Source organism: Passer montanus, unplaced genomic scaffold (genome assembly GCF_014805655.1).
Source record: "Passer montanus isolate IOZ18808 unplaced genomic scaffold, ASM1480565v1 scaffold12, whole genome shotgun sequence".
NCBI classification, from domain to species: domain Eukaryota; kingdom Metazoa; phylum Chordata; class Aves; order Passeriformes; family Passeridae; genus Passer; species Passer montanus.
The window spans coordinates 2,566,242-2,590,851 of record NW_024358722.1 but is presented as its reverse complement, the minus strand read 5'-3'; the positions used below and the strand labels follow the sequence as shown (position 1 = coordinate 2,590,851).

The window sequence follows — 24,610 nt, the reverse complement described above, 5'->3', positions numbered from 1 at the left end:
CTTTTAATTTCCTCTAGTAAGCTTTCGTCCACTTTCATCTGTCCTCAACTCTTCTTACACTTGCCTATCCTTGCCCTATCCACATTGCTTATGTCAGTTTTGCTCCTTGACTTACTGAATAATTTTCATTTTTTCACCTATCATGCCTTGTAATATTTTAAATTATGCTAATAACCTATTCTCTCCCACTATATAAAGACCTTTTAATGCAGCAAAGCAGTCACAGTGATAAAACAGCACAATTCTTGTAATTTCCACCTAAATCAAAGTGTTTTATTATATCACTGCCAGAAGGTTTCTTAAATCTGCTGTATGATTGCAGAAGTAGTCTCAGTCTTCTAAAAACAATACCTTTTATTTGCGAAGTTGACACCTGAAAAGACCAATTATGTTAATAAAATAAATCATACATTCTTCTTCTGCTTATGGAATTATAGAAGTGAAAAAATATCAATACTCTTTAAAACTGACAAGACACAAAAGATCAGAGTGCTGCAAAAGGCATAAAAAAAAGAGAGAAAGAATATGGTTATAGATTTGTGCAAAGAAGCAAGGTGAAGAACCTTCCATGGGATATGCCTGTGCTGTGTGGCAATACTTCACTTGGAGTGCCTTAGAGAAACTAGGCAAAGGTACTAATCTAGACACAGTGACATATTTAGTGTCTCAAGGCTTCACAGTAGCTAAAATACAACCATGAGAAAACATACCTCTATGAGAAACAGATACTAAAATCAATGCATTTGCATGGCAGGCACACTAAGTAATACTTTAAGCTCCTTATATCTTCCAAAAAAATTGCTTATCTATAAAGTTTGTTAAATTACAGGACTTCAGAAACAGCTTGCCACAGACCTAAGTGTTATGTGCTTCATTACTGTTGCCAGTTGACTCTGCTCTGTGTTCTGTTCCAGACACATTTCAAGCTACTTTCTCCTTAACAATGACATCAGAATGCCTCCCAAGATTTCAATATGAAATATGATCAATATCTAGTTTGTGTGCATATTCTAAGTCATATATAAAGATAGACATTTTCCTCTGTTTCATCTTTCACCAGCTGATTAAGTTATACCGTGTTCTGCATCAACTACTGTGGTGACTTGTCATGAGTGGCACCTTGCTGGACAACTTAAACCACGAATGTAAAAACCTGAGTCCTCTGGCTTCTGAGAAAAAATCTGAGAAGTATTATCCACCATTTTTTTCTAGATGACTTTGCATCATTTATTAAGTGCACACATTTTATTTCTGAATTTTAATATCCTTACTTGCTTTGGGCTATAAAACATAACCAGTTTTTCCTCAGTTCTGCTGAAGAACTTACAAGATGTATACATTGTGCAAAGCCATGTTGTGGCAAGGAAACTTCTGCTACATTTCCAATACACTGGTGTCAGTGCACACAGAAAGGTAGCCAAGTTTTAAAACACCTCTGCAATGAATTATGTCTGTCTCAGACAGAGAAGCTTTGATAATGCAATATGGCCTAGGAGAAATGAAATACTTATAGATCCGAGTTAATCTTTTCCAGGTAAGATTTTGTTTCTTGTTTAACACTTACTGGTCAGTTCTTAGTGCTCTCTTTTAGTGGAAGAAAAAAGAAGACCGTCAAAAATTAAATTCTACCTCTGTGTCAAGAAATCCAGTTGTACTCAGTGGTCTTTTTTCTTCCAGCACTACTGTAGCAGAATTTATAGCCCAATCTTTTACTAAATCTTTCTGGTTCTCGTTGATAACAGGCCTATTATAATCCTGGCTGCCATCCACTCCAAATACCTGAAAATGAAACAAACCATTACATTCATTAACCCAATACCATCCTGATACAATGTTCAATGTTAATGGATGGATGGTGGCATGCTGGATAGTGAGTATAAATAGGTTTTATTGTATTATGCTTATCTGTCACCTTAGTGCAATCTACAGATTAATAGAAAAAAAATCTACAACAATTAAAAAAAAAGTGGAAGTCTATGTCAACATTGTGAAAATTCAAAGAATTGCTAGTGGTAATGGTCAGATATGAAAAAATGACACTTTAATGAAAGGAACAAAAGATAAAAGCAAAATCATTGCAGAATCCATTTTAACAATTAAGGGAAAAACCCAGTAACTAGAATCACCAAATTTTCAGATTTTTACTATTATCTAATGAGAATAAGAAATACAAATTCTTGCATTTGCTATTACTATGCTTATTGAATTATTTCTCTGATACAAACAAAACTTCAGCTGTTAGACTTGGCAGATATTAGAAGTCCACCAGGTCTCATGAATCATGTAGACTCATCTCATCCAAGATGTGACTTGGCATAGTTCTTTTACTACTCTATTTCTTAATGATGCTTATATCAATTTCTTCTACTTAAGCCAGAATTATTTTCCCATGACAATTTAAAAACATTGCACAGAAAAAAATACTAGAAAAACATTACTAAGGCAATTAATAATAAGAACTTTAGCAGGAGAACCACCATAGTGTTTGTAAAATTTCTCATGAGTCACAGAAACCAGGGAATATGAATTGTTTTCAGAATTGATGTATAATCAAAGACATTTTAGAAAATATCTGTATCTTGTAAACATGTAACATAAAATTTGCAAATTTCTGCTTAAGAAATAAATTCACAACTTTAATACTAAAGGCTTAGACATTAAAAAAATACCGAATAAAATTAACCTCTCACATTAAAACTGGTTGCCAAAAATTAACAGTTAACATCAAAAATTGTTTTGTCATCTTCACAGATGTTATTTTGCTGTAACAAACACTACCAGTGCAGAATAGGAAAAGGTGTAGAGAATTTTTTTTTTCTCCAAAAGTGTGCTGTAATTCAGTTTTGCACAGCAAAGTTAGAGGACTGGTTTATTACAATTCTGAACAAGGTTAGTGTCTTCAAAATGGATTCACCACTAGATGGCCACAAAGCATAATGTTGTCAGCTTCTGAGAGGCAGACAAAGGAAAAAAAAACAGTTAAGCACCCTGCTATTTAACTCTTTATGCTAACTGTAAGGGAAGACCTTGCTACAGCATTACTACATTTAAACCTGAGGAAATTTTCTCAGATGCACTGGATTTGGTTTTTTTGCTCTCATGAGAAAAGCCTACTTTCCTGACATCTTAAAATTCAGGCAGCACTCCCCAAATTTTCAATTTACACATAAATAATTGCTATAGTCTCTGGATCAGAAGTTGCTTAACAGTATTTACAAAACATTTGTTTTCTTTTTATAGAAATAGAGTGCTAAAACTTAAATTTTTGCTTTCATGATATACTTTTGATTTGTACAGTTGTAGCAGTTTCTGAAGATAGAAACCAGTTACTGTCCACTGACACCTTTCTTTGACTATATCACTATTCTGCAAAGACTTTTTTCTTTGTGCATCATAGTTTCATTGATTACAGAATTTTATATGTACTCTTAAATGAAAATAAATTCTGGTATTATCACACAAGCACCAGAAGGAAAATATGAATTCCACACTTCCATATCCAATTGGGACTACAGCAGCAAATTGCTGCCTATAAATTGCTTCCTTTTATCTGACAGCACATTCATTTACCATGTCAAATTTCTTCACTTTTATCAGAAGTAACGCTTCTTTCAGTCTTACCTTTTCTAGTACGGAACTCATGTTTAATCAAATTTTGTTATTCTTCTTCTATTACTGAAATTACTGCAAAACCAAATTTGAATATTGCCTAATTTTTTCTGTGAAAGGTAATATGAATATCACTAAGACCCAAGTAGTAGCACTCCTAATGTTCTTTCTCTCTATACAGTGGGGAGAAGCAGAATATTTGGGGATATTCTGGTTATAGAGCAGATAAGCAAAATATTTTGGGACAGCATTATTGGAAAGAAGAGCAAAACATTTTCTTCAATAAAAGTATATTTTTGTACTACAATGTCATTCTATATTTGTTTTGTGCATGCGTCTGCCCTAAGTTCCACTGCTATACAACTGCAAAGCTCCTCTTCTTGGAAGAAAGGAAAGATGCACGTAAGTGTCATGCAGCCCAAAGACTAAATTTCAGATTTGTGCTATATAAAAAAAACCTTTGAAATATTGTTACTAACACATAATTAAGAATTTAAGTACTAAAACTATTCACAAAATAAAACAACTCAAGTATTTGATAAAAATGTAGATCATTACTTACACATCTGTCATACACCTGCAGAAAAGCAATTTCAATATCAGAATTTCAGGATTAATCAATCCACTTACTCAATTTATCAAATAATGAGAATATATCCTCAACAGAAACAGCCATGGAATAACCTGAATGTTTCTGCTGAAAATCATCTCTCTACCATCTAGAAAATGCAATTTGTACTTTCTGGGCTGATAAAATATGGCATGTGTGCAAACAGTGGGCTGTTGTGACTGAAGCCTGAATGGATAGACTTCTATCTTCCTACAAAGACTAGATTACATTTTTCAAGGCTTCCAATTCTTTAGAGGTTTCTGTTCTTTAAATACCTTCATGACTGCAAAGTCATTTAAGGGAGGTCTAGAAGATAACAAAGCCAAGAGAATTCTAAGGAAATGCTGATGACACATATTGCTGCATCTCTCATCTATTTAGACAAAAAGACTGAAGTTTCTTTTCTGTAAAGCCTGTATTTGTCAGAAGCCACTCTGAAATACATTTTGATTAACTGTGTTACAGGGAAGAAAAGGACGAAGCCAGGTTCCTCAATCAATACAGATACTATACAGATTTGGACACATCAGGCTGTTTGAAAAATGAGAAGCAAGCCTTTATTTTTGATAAAGGAGGTAAAATAATCCTATGTATTCTGTGTATGTGACTAACCATCACAAATCATACATATCCACCACACAGCTGTCAATGCAAAAAAGGTTTCCAAATTAATTTACCCTTTTTAAATAGCACTGTAAACAACAGGGACTTTCACAAGACTCTGATTTTGCTTGCTTTTTTTTTTTTTTTGAGAATCTGGGGAATGAGGAGTAATGTAAAAAGAATAAATAAATACAAAGAACAATTCCTAGAAATATTAAAAAACAACGATACTAATGCATTTTTTTAACAGGTGTAATTTAAAACTGAAACTATCAGAGAAAGGTATTTCTAAGATACCTGCTTCCTATAAGCAATCATTCTGGAATGCTAAAAGTTTTTTGCCCTGCTCTGTCCTATTGTTTAGTTCTGAAATTATATTTTTGCAGGAAGATTACATTGTTCCATCCTGGTTGTTTCAAGTTTCATGAAGTTACAGAACAAAAACCAGGATGAAAATTTTCACAGAAACCATGAAAGTTGACTGACGGACAAAAATCTAGACACGCCATCAATCTGCACTATTTCATGTTGTTCTTGCAGGGTCATCACATGGCTGTAATGTAGAACAGACACAAACATTGTGTATAAACTGTGGTGGTGGTGTTTAAAAATAACTACTTTATTGTTATGAAGCATGAAACAATTTCCATTGTGAATCAGGACATTTTAAATGGAATGGGAATGAAGACATGCTGTAGGAAGTCAAGACCCATGTATGAACTGTTCTTGAGGTAATTTTGTCTAACCTGCGTTCCAGCTGGCCCCTTAAGCAAATGGATTAACAGGTGATACAGGATAGACATTGTCTAACTTGGTAGCTCTGCAGGGGCCACCAAGATGGCAAAGACCAGAGCATTTCACCTGTGGGGAGAGTCTGGGGAAGCTGGATTTGATCACTCTGGAGCTGGGAAGGCTTTGGGGTTTTCTAACAGCAGCTCCCCAAGTGCAATGGGGAGCGCACCAAGATGACAGCCAGGCTCTTCACAGTGCTACTACACTGCAGGGGGACAAGGGACAACTCATGTCAGATGAGACAGGGTATGAAGAAAAGTTTTTTCACTCTGAGGACAGTCAAGCAAGCTTGCCTAGTCTCTGCCCAAGTAGGGCATGAAGACCTAAGTGGATGAAGTCCTGGGCAACCTGGCAGACCTCAAAGCATGTTTGAGCAGGGGGTTGGACTAGACATCTCCTTTTCAGGTCCTTTCCAGCTTATGTGAATCTATGCTCCATAATAACAGCAATCTTACATAATAACTACGCATCTCAGGTTTCCTAGTGCAAAGTTTTGAGAAAGCCCCAGGTATCTCGGAGCAGCAGGGAAAAGGTGAGCTCCTAGTACGTACTTTTCCATTTCAAAGCAGTGAAGTAAGTCCTCCAAAGATCCCCTATGATAATCCATTTACATTCTGCAGTAACAAAGGGCCTACGTACTTTTCCATTTCAAAGCAGTGAAGTAAGTCCTCCAAAGATCCCCTGATAATCCATGTACATTCTGCAGTAACAAAGGGCCAAAACAGCAGGCTAAAACTATAGCAACTCTGAAAGCACTATCTTGTTACTTGCTGGAATGCAAACTTGCCCTGAAAAATACAGAAGGAACATCTGGACTAACTAATGGCAAAACAACTGCAGCAGGCTAAAACTATAGCAACTCTGAAAGCACTATCTTGTTACTTGCTGAAATGTAAACTTGCCCTGAAAAAATACAGAAGGAACATCTGGCCTAACTAATGGAAAAACAACTGTAACCTAATGAGGATATTCATAAATTTCATCACTTTACAGCTGCAACAGTTTTTCCAATATTCTCAGAATACAACCTTATCTATATTAACCAGCAATTGTTAAAATTCTTTATCCAACCAAATCCAAGAATTAACAAAATCTATCTAACACAATAAAAGCAAGATGCAAATCTTGCAAAAGGTACTGGCATATTTTCAGAGACAGTGTGAGTTACAGGACCAAGTCTGAACCACGCCTTGGTCTCTTTGGCAAGGGATAATTTTGCAGAAAGCAGAGTACTCTTTTTTGGCAGGTCATATACACTTCCCTGTGACAACAGCTCATCGCTCAGAGTTCACCCGCTCATCACCACAGCTGCAACACAGCTCTAACACAAGCTAGCTTTAGTGATCAGGAATTGGTCTTGTTCACTCTCCCTTCTGTCCCAGAGTAAATGAATTAATATTTTTTGTAGCACAGATGAACTATACTAGAGGTGAACATAATGACTTCAGAATTAACTATCAAGATGATTCTTTAAAATCATAGAAGTCAATTTTCTTTCTCAGTAGATGCAATACTTCCAAGAAATAAAAATAAAACTGGTCATAAAAAAAAAAAAGAATGGCAACAGGAATCTTTTTTCTGAATAAGAAGGAAGACAATTGTTTGCTAATCCCCTCCTCCATACCCACAAACCTCACCTTATTTTCTTCCTATGTGCGTTTTATTAACTTGAAAGCTCTTGACTACGAAAAGAAACTTTTCCCAGTTGTATCTCGTTTAGATGCTTTTCCAAGTTCATAATATCTGGACTTCACACTTGCTTTACCTTTAAATTGTTTCATGGTGTAAGAAAATCACACTGCAGTTCTACAATACCATAATTATTCAGTACTTAATGACCATAGAGCTAGTTGCTCATCCAAATCATTACTTAGGATACTAATATAAATGGAAAAAACTGTAATTCAAGCCTTCTAATAGATATGTTCACTCAGTTTTACAGCAAATTATGTATATTACAATGGGAAATTCTGAAGAATCCTATCTAGTTTTAAAATTTTTAGTTTACGAAGTTTCTCCACTAATCTTACTGCTGAAGTCTTAATGAAAAGGATATACAGTAATTACCCATCCAATCAATTAACAGAAAACCAACAAATAAATATTAAGAATTCCTATTCATTAATGACGGTATTTGAAAAGAAAAATTATTTCAATAAATTATTTAAATTATTTCTTTTGCTATTCTTTTAGATCCCAACAACTGTCAGGGATGTAATCTAGAAACATATTTTTAAAATAGTATTTGAAAAGAAAAATTATTTCAATAAATTATTTAAATTATTTCTTTTGCTATTTTAGATCCCAACAACTCTCAGGGATGTAACCTAGAAACATATTTTGAAAATGTGTTCAAATTCATTATTTGAATGCTATTAATTTCAGTGTAGGCAATCTGTATAAAAGGAACAGAATGAAACCCAATGACAAGAAAGACACAAGGGAATTCAAAGATGAACAGTTAAAAAAAACAAAACCAAAGCAGAGCAATGAGCAAGGGGGCTACACTGTACAGGGCATTAAAGAAGGATCATGATCTGTATAAAAGGAACAGAATGAAACCCAATGACAAGAAAGACACAAGGAAATTCAAGATGAACAGTTAAAAAAACCAAAATCAAAGCAGAGCAATGAGCAAGGAGGCTACACTGTACAGAAGGATCATAGCAAAATTAACAAGGAACAAATGATTTAATTTGAAATAAGGTATTTGTCATTGCAAAGTGATGGGAATGTAAACTATGATACCAATTGTGTTTCATAACCTTTTAGGAGAAAGGAAGATGATAAGCATATTTGTTTGTCACAGAAGTCAAAAGTATGTTTCAGAAAATGAGCTGCAAACGGATAGAGTCAGATCACCAAAAATCAAATATATAAAAAAAGGGAGTAAGTATGATTTTGGAAATAGAAGCAGGATTTCAGGATTTGAGCACAGTTTGGAGAGTACTAAGGATGAAGAAAGCGTAAATAAACCACACTCAGAATATGACTGATTGATAGCAAAAGAGGACTCCAGAGAGCAAGGAAATGGAAGAAGCTTCAGATTTTCTCGGCAGATCATCTCGGTAAGGCTGCAATTGGTGCCCAGACTGAGCTCCTGACAATTTTTCCACAGAAGGTAGTTCAGGCATTCATAATACACACTGAATTGGTCCTTCAAAGTCAGTTATTGATCACAGAGAAAAGACAAAAGGCAAACATTTTTTCTCATCTTTCACAAAGTGAGATAAGAGTACAAGGCCTCAGCTCACTTTGTATTTAGTTACTACATGAACAGTGTTTAACCAATCTGCTTCTGAGGAGTTTCATTTTAATAGTTTTTGCTTGTTCTTGGCAGTTGTCTGGGCCATCCCAGGCAAACAGACTGTGCTCTGTGCAGGGAATGTCTCATGAATAGCCATGGATTTTCACAGAAGCTTTTTATGTCATTTTAACTCTATATCCAAGTTATAGGATCAGATGCAAGATGCTGTGGTATAAAAAAAGCCACATAAGCAAATGAAAAGGATCAACATGCCAAGACTAAGAGCTTCTTCTTACCAGACACCAGTTACATATTTACATGAATACACTTTTTGTCCCTGTTTGCTACTGTGAAGAATCAATTTTCTTTAGGATTCCAAATTAAAAAGGCAACAACAAGTTTAGAGGCTGTAAAACTCCTTTCCTTGTAAGAACAAAAGGTTACAAACATCCTCTGAACTCGACAAAATTTATAAGCTCAGATGACTGGACAGGCTTCAAGTGGTCTACTGCTTTTTCAGCACTGTACTCATAAAATAGTCATTCTGCAAACAAGACACTCTAGAGCTCAGGGCATTTCTCTCAAAGAAACTGCTGAAGCAATGGTAAAAGCAATTAAACCCAGAGAGTGTGAAAGGACAGGGGACCTGAAAGTGATTTTCTAAAAATACATACATCTACCTTGGTTCCTTAAAGAGTCATTGAAATATACTGAGATTTTTTTTCTCTTAACTTACTCCCTACCCATCAATTCTTTCCAGGTAGTTTTTTCATTTATAATACTGAAAAAATTGCTGAGTGCAGTCCATAATATGTATGTTAACTCCATAACCAGAGGAATTATAACAATAACAATCTGCAAGGTTATTGATAAATTTTTAACGTTTGCAACAGAGTAGACAAGATCCGCTATACAAACTTTATAAACACTTGAAGACACAACAATAAATAATTCAAAAGTAAACACTCCTTCAAAAACACATTAGCCAATATTACAATGTGGTATGAACAGATATATCCTGGGAGTAAAAAGAATAAGGAGATTCCATTTTATAAAAATCATCTTTCAGAATAGATTCCCATTCATATCCATTCTCAAAAGACAAAAAAAAAGTCAAACCAAACAAATAAATATCATCATGAACAGAAAGATCAAGAAAATAAAATTAGAAAATGCACTCTCTACTGTGAACACTGATACTGTTTTGCCTCCATAATTACTATTCCAAAATTTTAAAGAGGAAAGAAGATTCTCTCTCAGGATTGTGTCAATAGAGTAAGACTTTATGTATACTCATTGAACAGTATGTAATCAAATAAAATTCAAGGTGATAGACTGCACATTAAAAACAAGATCATTACGGTTAGGACCTGTCTATCTACATAAATAAAGACTTCAAAACATCTAGAATATGGAGCTTGCACTGAAAACAAAAACATTACATGGTCACAGTAAGTCTTTATGAAGGTGTCAGGATGGATTGAGGCTTGATTTTCATACATTTTTTTCAAGTCTTCTAATTGGAATCAGTATGAATCAGTTGAATTTGCGATCTAAATTTACTTTGCTGATGAAAAAAAATCAATTATCTTTTAAGAAATGTAAATTAAAATAACATAAATCAAGTAAAAAATTTGGGGACCAAAGAAAACTTTAAGCCAAATGTTTCCATATGCATATGAACTGCTATAATATTCTGGATTTCCTGATTATCTGACAGGACTTGAAACACTCATATAGCCTCAATTCTATTCCATCCCTTCCCACACATGTATAGAAGAGCTTACATCTGCTATAGTAAGTTTTACAAAATATTTCAATTTTTAAATACCCTAAAATGAAACTGGCTGAAGAAGAAAGACCACGAAAAGCCCTACACAAAACAAAAAGAAAGAGAGCCCTGAAGAAAACCCCCCAAAGAACTTGCAAAAAACCCATTGAGTCGCTTTTTATTTACTGCAATAGCCCCAAAGTATTTAATATTCCAAACACATGGAGAATTATTTGCACATTCATTTATTAATATTTATTACTGGCAGTACTTTGCTTTATTGAAAAAGGAAAGTCATTAGCATGATAATTTGGTCTCTTTACATCTACAAAAAAGGAAGATGAACTGCAGAACCATCATTTAAAATTCTTTCATCCACTGACAGACTTACCTTTTCTGTGGCCTATGAAGATTTTTTAATGTGATATGACTGCTGAGAACAACTTTGTTCTATTAGACTGATTTATTTAAGAAACATTAAATGGATAGAAAATTTACAACTCAGAGATAATAAGAAAGCAATTGCTAAGTGTTAATAGAAGAAAGCATTGAATCCATCTAAAGAGCATAAAGGCTGGATGTGGAGGAAAAACAAATCCTACAACTGTGCCCCATTTAGTCGTGTATTTTATATGGTAAACTTAACACTGAAAACATGTTCTAAATTAAATCAAGATCCTGAATTTCTTTCATTTTGTACTAGGCTGTTAGCTGCAAGAATGAGACCATTATTCTGCTAGAAAAAGTTGTCTTTCTGATGCTATTTGAGTAGAGGATATTTTATGACACATATGTTCAAGGTGGGCCTTGTGGTATACAACAGCAGCTTGCTTTCTTACCACGTTGATAAAATTTCTCTCAGTGGCAATTTTAAAAAGAGCTCTACAAGTATAAAAAGAGATCCATCATCTGTTTTTCTTCTCATGTTATTAATATATTTATTTTATAAACCTTAGCCTACTAACAAATTCATACTTCTCTAGGAATTTAAGTGACATTTGAACACCTGGATGCAGAAATATGATTGACTACAGAAAGGACTTTTAGGAAGCAAAATTTAGTGTTATTTTTCAAGTATTCTCTATTAATAAAGAACATAAAGACACAACCATAAATTTCAACTTGCATCATCTTTCAACATTTACAATTGACAACTATGTGCATATGTACTGTATTTTTTAATCTTAAAATATTTTTTTTTAATCTTTGAAAGTTGTATAAGACACAGGTGATAATGTACTTGAAAACTTGCATTTTAGGTAAGTAGAAGACATTCACCCCAAGACAGTCATGACTGCAGATATGTGATTACCCTCTCTGTTAGGGAAAAGAATCAAAATTAAAAAGCTTTTGTCTGTTACTTATGAAATGTTTTCCTCTTTCCTCCTTTCTGATAATACATTTTTCTCACACTTTCTTCTCAAAAGTCAGGTTTTAAAATGGTTGAGAAATAAAGGTTCTGTCATTTGCTATTCCACTCCTTTTCTACTAGAGTGACAATACTTTTTTCTTAGAGGCTGAAAGAGCACCAGAGGAAGAACTGTATCCTTAGCAATCTAAATGAAATAAAGATGCTGAATAAGCAGGACAGCATAGTTTCTGACTTTTAAAAACAATTTCACACAAGCATCTATTCATCTTCAGACTATTTCCTTGACCCTTCAGCAAAAGTCTACACTAAGCAAAAATACTACTTTTGAAGGAAGTAATACAGCTCAACATTTTTACTCCCCTTTTCTTAGAATTACACAGAGACATGGGTATTTTAATTTTTTTTTTCTGAGAATTTTAACTTTGACTTCCTGCATGTTTCTCTTGGATTCTTAATGTAAAGAAGCATTAATAATCTCATATTGATTTTTTTACAAGTTAATACTACTCTTGCATTTGTGGTTTGCTCTTATGTTCCTTTTCAGAGAAAATTAAGGCGAAGGCTAAGAATGAGTCACACTTGGGAGTAATCTTTGGATATTTTGGTCATTCTCATCCTTTCCTCCAATAAAAGGGAGAAAATATCCAAATCCAGAAGTACTTTATTCCATTTAAAATTTTTCAGGTAGACCACACACAGATTTTAGCACCATTCTAATGTAAATTGCTACTCAGAAGAATGCATTATTTGTGCAAATGCTTTAGACAGTGATCCTTGCTATTTGTAGTGCATTTTTATCCCAATCCTAGCAAATTAAACTCTTGAATTTCAATTAAACTTTGGACTCAAGGGACACCCTTAAATTACTCAATTGGGCAGGCACAGTAACTACTCAGAAAAAGGAATGACTTGCCAACAATGAAAGAGTGGTTATATGGAAATAATTCTTAAGATGTATACCAATAATTCTCTTAAATCCTCAACAAAGAAGCACAGGAGTCAACAGGCTAACGAAGTCCTTGTCTTATACCTCACTTATCCCCCTTTGGCAAAGATTATCCAAAGCATTAGCAATTTAAAATAGGAGGGAAGCAAAGCTGAGCTCAGCTGGAGGACAAAATTTTGGCTTCCATTTGGTTTAGATTTTCTTCATTGGCTGTTTTTCTGCACTTCATAAAAATAGTAATATACTACTTCATATTATCAAATCAAATAAGAATTGCATAGCAGGGCTCTTTGAACTGGGTGTAAAATATACTGTTGATAAGATTTCAACACAGATACGAAGTGAAATGATACAGAAGACCTTGAAGAAAAAACATCTCTGCTTTGCTTCATAGTAAATCTTTAATACCTAGTGGTGACACCTTTAAAGTTAGCAGTAAGGGAAATTTATGATACCCAAAAGCTGTTATATAACACTAAGATTATTAAGCAATACTTTACTATCATTCTTAAGGCTTCCACTCACTTCCTCTTCCTGAATATCTCCTGTAACAGGAGAGATTTGCTTCAAACAAAAAACTGACTTTAGATAATCTTGAATGGGTACTGAAGGCCACAAAAAAGCTGAAATTTTATTAACACTCTCAGGCACGTGGTGTCATTCTTGGAATGCACTGTGTAGGGCTGAGAGTTTGACTCAATGAACTTAATGGGTCCCTTCCAACGCAGCATACTCTATGATTATAAATATTAGACAGAATTAACATTTTTATCAAGTACATAAATTATCTACTTTCAAATAGAAAATAGTCATTACTTGGTGTAGTTTCCAAAAATCCTGTTGAACTACTATATTTAGCTAAAACTCGAATTACAAATTTTCTGATGCAATTTAGTTGAAGTTTTATAATTTAAAAATAAATGTAGAAATTTGTCATTCTTTACTTGCTTCATTTGGAATGCTTTTAGTTCCCATTTGTTTTTTAAACATTGATTCAAAGAAGTCAAAAACTTCCGTTTCAGAATCCATAAGAGGTGAAACTACTATCTTTATTGTTTTATTGAAGGTGACACCCTTCACTTTAATCCCTGTCGCCAAATGCTCCATAAACACCTTTTTTAAAAGGAAACCATCTATAATAAATGTCCCTTTTCCCCGCTACTTCATGATTTTTTTTACAAAATCAAACAAGTGAAGCTAGCTTGTCTTGCAAAACACAGTTTTCAACACTAGCCAAAATTAATTCTAAATTATTAATGTATTTGTTCAGCTCTGGAAAGTTTGGGACATGCAAATAAATCCTTACATAATCCTAAAACAAGTAAGTGATAAATTTACTGTTAAATTAGCAAAACCCTAGCCTAGAATCAGATGCAGGCATTCTACCATGACAGATTACCTAGGAAAACACAAGAAAACCAGAAAAAAAATCTATTTCAATTCATGTTAAGTAACATGATTAAACATAGCTTTTGCTATCCATATCTTCCTGTTGAATCCAAAGAACAGTTATTCAATACAGTTTTTAAACTGCAAATACAATTTTTATTGTTATTGATATTTCTATGGTTACCCATAAGCAAACTAGGAAATTTGCATTGCTATCATATAAACACATTTGGAAAATCAAAGCATTTTCATACTTACTCTTTATAGCTGACACTGAAGTTTAAGTCACTGTTACTGAATACACTTTTTAAATAAGTATAGAAATAATTTGCAATCTATATCTATATAATAATTTGGATGGAACCAATTTATGTAATGAAAACTAGAGATGATAGCTTTCAAGAACAATTGAGTATTTCCACAAGAACCACCCTCATAAAAGTACCAGTTAAATGATCTTTTGGTGCCTGGTATTTTTTATGGTTAAATGATTTTTGGTGCCTGGTACTGAAATCTTTTGGAAACACATTAAAACTACCAAACTTTAAGACAACAGCAGTATGCAAAAAGGAATAATGTTTAGCCAAATGCCTGCTGCTACTCTTATGACATTTCATATTTCAACATTATAGACTGGTTTAAAAACTTGTGTTATTGCAGCAGCTTTAATAAGCAGAACTGAAGGGGTAGACAGCTGCCCACACATCCCATAAAACTCGTAACATCAGAATGCATTTCAGGTTTCTCACCTTGTCAATCATTTTGCGGGCTTCCACTTCTTCAGGATTGGGATTTTCCAACTCAATAGTGTAAGTACCTTTGTCGCTCTGGTCATCCTCATTGTCCTTTTCACTAGCAGCAGAAATATGTTGGCTCTTCAACTTTTTGTCCATCTCCTGGTTCTGATTAGGCCTATGGCCAAGGCTTCCTGAACTCCTTAACAATGCAGCTTGTAAGGCAGGCAACGCAGCAGAGGATTCTTCTGATTTCTGGCTTAGAAGTTTGGCATGAACACCATGTACTGCTCTGTGATGTGAGGAGCTAGCTTGCACAGGTGAAGGGACTTTCTCTCCTGATGCAGGTTTCACTCTTTCAGCTCGTGCATGAGATGTTGGAGATGGAGATTCTGGGCATAGAGCTCCTACATTCTGAGAAAAAGAGTAAGAACGTCTCTTGCGAGGATGGTCTTCATCAAAAAACTCAATCATAAAGGCAGTCTGACTCAAACCAGCTTGCTCTTGCTGCTTTTCTGTGGAATGGACTTTCTGGTGTGACTTTTTCAGCTCTGTATGATGGTGCCTTAAGTGCTCTTCCAGTGCTGCCCGTTTACTGTAGTGCCGGTGTGCACCAATATTTTCTGAATCACTTTGTGTGCCATCATCATGCTTATTCCCTACAAGCAAAGCAAAACAAGATACAGCACTGTGAAACAAAGAAAGACCACAACATCCACAAAAAAACCCAAACAGCAAACTAGGAAGGAAATTATTTCAAAGTGGATTTCTGTTTAAACTCCAACAGCTTCCAGTACCTGGCTCTGCAAATTTGGTACAGTTCCTGGAAATAAAATCAACTTGCTACAAGTCAAACAATGAAACATTTTCAAAGCTGATCAGTAACAGCAGTGCATTTGAAGTATCCTTTCCCCAATATTCTCATCTGTGAATACTTATCAGTGACATACAAAAGCCAGCATTTTACCAGCTGTACTATAGTATGTTTTCGAATTATATCAATTTTGTTACAGAGCCAGTTCATTATAAATGACTACTGACACATTCCAGGCAGGGTTAAGAGGAAAAAGAAAACCTTAATAAAGTCCTTCCGACAGTGGAAAGAGAGCCACAGTTCATATTGCTGGATTCCTCTCACATTTACAACAGTTTATCATGAGAAATGTCTACTTAAACTTGGACTGAATTCTTTATTACTCTTTCCAAGAAGAGCAATGAGTTTTTCCATAATTCACTCTGCTCAGCATCTGATGTGTGCAAGTAAAATGGTTGTTATTACTTATTCATTCCATGAACTACTCTGAGATCTATGAATAAGGATTACATATTTCATAAATCACACATACAACTAAAGATGTACTTTGCAATGATACCTGAAAATGTACAAAGGCTGGATACTTACACATAGTAAGTGTATTTAACATAGAGCAACCTCATGTACAATGAAAGTATCAATACTCCTAAGTGTTAGCTCAGTACCTGGGAAGGAACACTCTCATCCTCTCTGAACTCCTTTAGATCAAATTCTGCTTATATATATTTATTTATTTACTTTTATATATATATTAAATATATTTATATAATGTCCAATTTCTGTATTTTTGATTCTCAATAGGTTTTTTAAGGTTTTCTCATTTAAATAGGATATGCAGCTACTATTCAGTTAAACAGTAAGTAATTACATATTGGCTGATCTTATTTATTAGGGTAACACCACTGAAAACACAGCTGAAATCCTAACTTACACTCCTGTTTTCTACTTGTTAAAAGAGTGCCTACAAAAATTCTGTGATGATTCATATATTTCCAAATAATAATAAAGCAGTATCAACATCACAGTGAAAGTCATATAGTCTAATATTAGCAGTGGGACTTCAGTACAGAATACAATAAGAAAAAGTTGAGGAGAAAAAAAAGCTTTGAGTCAAAAAAAAAAACTTTCAAAGCACATAGGTATATTTACTATCTAAAAATAAAACCAATGAATGAGAATACAAACAGGCCATAGAAGATTACAAAATTCAGATATTTATTATGGCCATATGCATCCCATAACTTACACCTGTTTCAGATGAAAATTAATCAGACTTTGAGAAGTTTCTGTCAGGAAAAGGTTTATAAACAAAGCCCCTTGTATTTATCAAAGTGTCACAGCTAGTATGTTAAAGAATGTTCATGAATATAATACGTTTACATGAATGTGATTTACACTGGAAGAAATAATATACCATTATCTTTATGATGGCACATTAATCTAATTCTGCTTTCAGAATTTTATTTTTAGTTAAATTTGAAAGGATCAGCCTTAAAAAGAAGACTTTTCATCAATAAGGCAAAGACTGTTGTACCCAGTCCCAGCTGGTTTATGAACTAGACATGATAATGTTGCAGAGCCAAGGAAAATGAGAATTGTAGGGTTAACCAGCTGAAATTAAAAGTGGAAAATAAGAAAGACTTGAAAAAGTTCATCAGAAGTTTTCAGTATGAAAGTTTGAATGGTACTGGAATCTTCATCTGAACATCAAAACTATCTGCTTCTCTATTCCGTTAAGTGACACTCAAGAGAAAGTACACTTGTCATGTGTTACATTTTATTTAAATTCATTTGAAATGTAACTGTCTGCAATAAATTAGCATGCATTATCACCTGGAACTCCATTCATCAGCAGCACTTATTTGAATACAATAGTCCACAAGCTGAGCATAAAAATTGAAGTTCCTCCTTTATGTCCGATTCCTGACTCAAACTTGACTCCACCAAACATGATCCATATAAGCAGAATGAGTATATGATGCATTCTTTGTCATAAATTATTTTCTTAGAACACACAAATAATCACAGAAGATATGCTATCGAAAGAGTTGCTAAAAGCATAAACAAATGAACTTCAGAGCTTTTATTCTAAAAAGTAATTCATGTTTTTAAAGTACTTCATGAGAAAAAGTGAGATATATAAAATTTAACTAAATTTTGGGTTTCTTCCTTTTCTTTTTCAAGATCATTGTTTAAACACCTGATGTTTTCAGCCACATTAGAACATCTCCAATTAACACTAGAACATCTCCAATTAGCATATTGATTGTAAAGTGATTCAGCATTTGGTTTCTTATGCTCTTAATTCAGCAATAAAATTTCCCAGCCCAGATCCTTGCACCCATGTGGAGTATCTGTGATTTGATCTGAACTCCACACGGGCTCAGGGATCCTCTGCATGCTGGCCAGGAATCGCTGCTTTCAGAGCTAAGCATAGCTGCAATTATTCACTTTACCTTTCAGCCTTTTCAAGTACACTGGAACATCACTCTTAATACTTTTGGAGTCCTCCTCCGTTGGCTCCCATATCATTCTCGGAGGATTGTTCTGCGCAAGCCAATCTGCCACTTTGCTCTCAGCAGCCATCATCACCGTCTGGAGCCCCGGCAGGTCCTGACCGCCGGAGGAAGAAGGTTTCTTTGACTTGTGACGCTGCTCCGACGTGAATTTTGTCACATGATCTTTGATCTTTACTTTTCCTGGAGTGTTGTCATCAAATTCAATGGTAAAGGAAGCGTGCCCTGAAGCTGCTGCGTGGGAGCTTTGGGTATCTTTTGTGGGAATTTCATGAATAGTGCTCTCTGCTACCTGTGAAGCTTGCTGGCATTCTTTAGTAGGGATTTCAAAATAACTGGGCTCCCTGCAGAAAGGATAAAGTTCTTCACTTGCAGATGCAGATTGCTCTTCAGATTTCTTGGCATCTGTGCTGCATCCTATTAGGAAAAATAAAAAAAAAAAAAACAGATTTCACAATACTTGGGAATTTCAGCCTCTTCAAGAAGTTTCTGAAATTCTGTAAAGGCCACTTGAGTAATTTCTGGAATTAACAGTAACATTGTGGAGTAGATTGAGCACCATAGTTCTGGAAAAATAGTTCCAGAATAATATATAAAAGGTATTAATGAGAAGGCAGTTTGAGAAGTGTAAAGTGCCGAAAAGTTCATTTGGAATTTGTCAAAGTGCATGCAAAATACTTTTAGAAGATGTCAAGGTCAGATGAGTTATTTGAAAATGGGAAACAGGTAAATCACAATGGCATAGTTGTTGAGATGATCATAATCACAATTCCAATCTATTGGAAAAAACGTCAAATCAGGGTGCTCCCAAAACAAGTGCTAATGATCTTCCATCTCCTGCAGTGGATAGAAAGCATAATTTTGTTTGGCCAAATTCTTCAGAAAAACAATTCATATATTAATGCAAGATAAACATTAATTCTGGCTTGAAAAGTTAAACACTGCTAAGCACTGGAAAGTGTTTTGGAATTCAAACACTTGATGTTTCTACAAAAAACAAAACCAAAGAATCAAGCTAAATTCTATTGTCATGTCCTCTTATTTTCTTATTTTACTTGTTGCCATAGCATATAGATGAACAGAAAAAGGAACAATAGCTGGAAGCATGCACAATGTTAGCAAGCCATGCCCTCACTGGCTAAAAAAAGCAGAAAGTATAAAAAGCACAGGGTAGTAATTCCAAGTTCCACTGTATGGCCTAAATGAAGGCTAAAGCTTCCTGTGGTTGCAGCAAAGGTACCAACATGCCTTTAAGAAAACAAACGATCTGACTGTATTTTAGGAACTACTAAGTCAGCCAAAAATACCTGGTGCAGAGATGTACTAAAAGAAACAGAAGTTTGAGACCTTAGCAGCAATGACAACTTAGATTCCAGCAAAAGAATTCTGAATAGTTCCAAAGCAATTTATAGTGGACCACATTAAGATGTTTAAGATATCATTTCAGGTTGCCAAGTAAAGAATTGAGACTGCAACTAATTGATATAAGGTACTGAAAAACACCACCCTACATCAGATGAGAAAGTTATTTGTGTATGAAACTATTATGCAATAAGATAGCAATAGAACCATTTATACTGAAGTCAGGGGTAAAGGATGCAGGATGGAATAATGCACCTGTGCTGCTCCTCACAAACACATGTCTCTTGTGGGGATTTATGAAAGGGTTAAAATTTAAAAAAACATGTAGTGTGATACAGAGAAATACACTAAGGGAACGAATAATACCTGGAAACGTAAAAAAAAAAAAGAGTCACTGAAGGAAAACAAGAACAGTACAGATTCTTCATTATCGCCATGTTTGGATACCCATTGGATAAAATTACTCCAATGCAGATAACAAAGCAGTTTTAATTTTTTTTTCTACCAGTACCTGTTACAAACACAGAAGATGTCCAGAATTCAGACAGGTTTTTCTATTGTGCTGTTGGATTCCAAGAATCCCCCAGCTAATGCTTTTCAGCTTTTTGCACTACCTTATATCTGTGAGGGAGTCTTCAGGTACTACAACAGCACCTCACTTCTCCTCTCCCAGGGAAACAGAATGCCTTTTTAATACCATTACTGAAAACACTTATCCCAGCAGACACACAACACAGAATGAATCTATTTCACTGATGCAAAGGTTACAAAAAATCTTCTCTGCTTATACAGAAAATGTACAGAAATAAATAAAATCCACAGTTTGCAGGTCTTAGACTTTAGGTAAACGCTCCATTTGTTTCATGTAGCTAACATGCTGGAATGGACCAAGCTCTGGCAGGATCAAATCTAGAGCTTGGATTCTTACAATATTGAAACATGGTCACTGAAAAAGAGAGTAATCCACCACTCAGACAATTCATAGACAACTCTTTTTCCCCCACATGGTTCTGCTGAGAACTTCCAAGTTGACAACATCATGCAATTCCTGCAGACAATAATTAAGCCAGATATCGTGTTCAATGCTTGTTCAAAAAAGATAACTGGCAAATACTCTGTTTTAAGAAATATTTCTAATTTTGGGCAAGGCAGGAGCATTCTGCTGGTCACACAAGACACAGTATTTTTAAGTAATTATGAAATATCTGGTTTATTACCATCTTTCGAAAATAGTAAGACAGTAAGCAAATTGCATTAGATGTACAGCAATGAGAGGATCTCTCACACTGCTTTGCCAGCATTGATGAAGGACTTCATAAAAAAAATTTTTGAAAATTTTCTACACCAAATTTAACATTTCAAATCAACTCTTTATACTATAATAATATGCACAGTATTTGATTCCAATATTTTTCATTAAGCAGATGCTAGCATATAGTTTGAATCTAAATTAAGACAGAGTTTAATCAAAAAAGCAAGAAACTGAACTACAACTAAATAGTAAATTTTAATAAACTATAAAAATTTTTAACAATTATAAAAATAAAAAATTTCCAAGTTAATTTTAGTTACACAAAAATCCTATTTTTAGTCAGAAGTATTTTTTAGAATACAGAAGTGTTCTAAAAACACAGTTTAAAACTACAGAAGTACTTTTTTAGTACACAGAAGCACATTTTTAGGGAAGTTAAATAATCAGAATTGATTAGAATACGAAATAGTAAATGACGAAGCAAAAAATTAATACAGATCTGAACCACCCTTCAATATTTTTCTCGCAGACTCTAAATGCAAGTCCTTACAGCTTTCTAAATATTACAAAAAGTTATCTATAAAACAGCCTTACCTTTGAAATCCTACTATAAAATTCATCTGCCAAAATGAAGGAAATTATATATCAGACTAAATACAGACACTAATCTCTTTTAAGAGAAAACCTTCAAGCAAATACTGAAGATAGTAGTTGTCACTGCTCTATAATTTTTAAACCAGAGCAAGCATAGTATATGTATAGCAAGAAAAGCAATTGCAAGTGAGTTTCAGGAAAATGACGGCACAGGTAGGTTGTGAATGTCAATCTCTTCAGGCACTGAAGGGACTTCATAACTGGCAAGACTAAAAGGAAAGGGGCAGAAAAAGTAGCAGGATTGTCTGCAAAAAGGGAGTTCTTACTCTTCAAAGGTCCTGAGTGACAAAAGATAACTGAGCAACTGTTTTTACAAGGTAAGCCAGGAAGCAATAATTGGTAGCTGCCACCCAGGTGCAGTGACACTAAGATTGAAATGTCTTGTAAGGAATGACGCAGGGAAGCTATAGAATATTTGGGAAACCAGAGGCTTAACGAAAGGGCGATTCAGAGAGATCCTTTACTAGGGTACATGTTTTGTAAGGAATGATTGTAGGAGCTGGGTTTGCTTAGTCTGGAGGAGAAGAAGCTCAGGTGGGATCTCATCACTCTCTACAACCACCTGAAAGGAGGCTATAGTGAGGTGGGGCTGGTTTCTTCTACAGCGCCTGCAGCGAGAGGACCAGAGGAAATGGCCTTAAATTGAAACAAGGGAGATTCAGATGAGACACTAGAAAAAATTGTTTTCCATGTCAGGGTGGTCAGGCATTGGAATAGATTGGAATAGTCCAGGGATATGGTGGAGTCACCATCCCAGAGCTGTGCAGGAGGCATCTGGATGGGGCACTGGTGATGGTTCAGTGGTTTAGGGGGGACAGTGCTGGGTGGATCATCTTGAATGTATCTTCCAACCTCAGTGATTTCTATTCTATTCAGAGATGACCATCAGAAATGCTACATTCACTTTGAGACATTAGCAGAATCAATTACACTTTCTAGGACTTTCTAAGTTTTTATAAGTCTTATTTTTCAAGTTACACAAGTAGTCAGAATTTTAACATTTACTTGCTAACCTGGACAAGAAAAATCGTAGTTGTCAGTGCTATTCAGATGTGCAAAAAACTGCCTCTGTATATTAATATATTATCATCTGCAATGACAGGAAATCTTAGAAAATATTTTGCACAATCTTCAGATTTTTAGTAATGCTCTTTTCTTCCCACCTTAAAAATAAAATTTAAGAATAGAACTTGCAAAAGAAAATTATCTGAAATTTACAAAGCACTTCCTGTAATAATATTCTGTAAACCTGAACCAATATATTTATTTGGAGTAGGTATAAGAAACAGCCAAAATATCATGTTTACACAATATCCCAAAATATTTTTTATGTTAGCTTTATATTTGGCACTGTGCAATGGTATGTGTAATAAAAGAAGCTGAATTTTGTGTTTTCAAATACTTAACAGAATTTCTTTTTTTTCCCCTCCTCTTTCTCTTCATATTCCTATTTTTTATTTCCCACTTACATTTTCATTTTTTGGGAGTTTTTTGCTTTGCAGCTGAAGTAAACTTTTAATTTTTTATTTAAAGGCAAGATTTCAAGAAATACATTTGATTCACCTAGTATTGCATATGAAGATTTTTGTCCTTTAATGCTTTCATAACCAGTCTCATGAAAAAATATCAGAATTGCTCTTTCAAAATAGAAATACAAACCAGAACTGTATATAAATCCCCACCTCTCATAATAAATAATTTAACTACCTGCTTTAAAGGAGTTTAAGTGAAAAAAAAGGACAAAACTAATCTTATTTAAATGTATTGCTGTGATGGGTCTTCAGAGTTCTGTAAGCTCTCCATGACATACTGTGCACATTTGCTGCTAGAGCTTTGCAAAGCAAGCCTTATATGCAGCACTTGCACATATTTAATGACAAAACTCATCAAAATTCTAGAACAAAACTTCTAGGAACTTAACTGCTAATACTGCTGGTTAAGCATCACACGTTACAATGTGTGCAAACTCTTACACACACTGATTACACTGGTATTTCTCAAATAACTGTCAGCCTGCTTCACCTGAAAATGACACTGTTTCTGAAGTGCAAGGAATGTTTAATCTGACATATTCTTATGCAATGCTGGAATTAAGATTCATGCCAAGTGGAAAGAATTACTTCAGATGCCTGAAGTCCTCTTAAAAACTTATTTCTGTCTTTTCTTAGATTTCTGGTAAAGGCATTAATGACATAAAATTCTACAACTACAAGTAAGATCAGCAGAGAATGCAGTTTTCATTATCACAGGAAGTGAGAGTGTAACATATGGCAGTAATAATAATTACACACCCAATAAACCTGCCAATAACATGGACATTTAACAGCTGCAGCACAAAGTCATGCCAGAGGTGTACACACAACTGCTCATTTTAATACAGACTAGTAGATCTATGGATCATTGATTTAGAGCATTACATATGTCTGAAAAATGTTTTAAGCATTCTTCTTTTCAAAGTTTTCCAGGCTATTCTGCTCTGTTTGTAAATAACTTTCATTAGTGAATTTCTGTTGTAACAGAAATGCAGTAACATTGAAATAATCTTATTAACTTGAGACTGTAAAGAGTAATTGTCTATAGTTGGCTTAACAGAAACAAATCTCGCACTTCAATCTCCTCATTAAACCTTACCTCCTCTCTTAGAATTCAAGTCTTCTTTTCTATTCAGTAAATAATCATGTAATAAATCATTAAAGCATGACACAGATATTTAATAGGATTACTTTGTTAAAATGTTATCTGACTTACCAATTTGATTTAGTTTAAGAATTCACCTGTAATGTATTTACTTTTAGGCAGTTTATATTAAATAGCATGTCCCACATCAGTGTTTTAAACACATAATACAATCTACCCACGGAAGAATAATTAGCTGCACCAATCTTGAACATCTTCAATAGCTTGCCTATATTTTTAAAAAACCCAAGCATGATAATCTT

The 24,610-nt window shown here is 34.4% G+C and overlaps 1 protein-coding gene across 9 annotated transcripts in view; it reads right to left on the bottom strand.

Annotated features, from left to right (window-relative positions):
• The window catches only part of CEP170 (centrosomal protein 170), a 93,304-nt gene that overhangs the window by 29,321 nt on the left and 39,373 nt on the right, over positions 1–24,610 (bottom strand). For 8 of the 9 annotated variants that reach the window (XM_039697875.1, XM_039697881.1, XM_039697882.1 and 5 more), the window contains exons 8-10: positions 18,344–18,820; positions 15,089–15,732; positions 1,630–1,779 (exon numbers count right to left, since the gene is read on the bottom strand). In XM_039697875.1, the coding sequence (XP_039553809.1) occupies positions 1,630–1,779; positions 15,089–15,732; positions 18,344–18,820 (1,271 nt within the window). The remainder of the gene's footprint in view (positions 1–1,629; positions 1,780–15,088; positions 15,733–18,343; positions 18,821–24,610) is intronic. The other variant, XM_039697880.1, reaches the window with a different exon arrangement.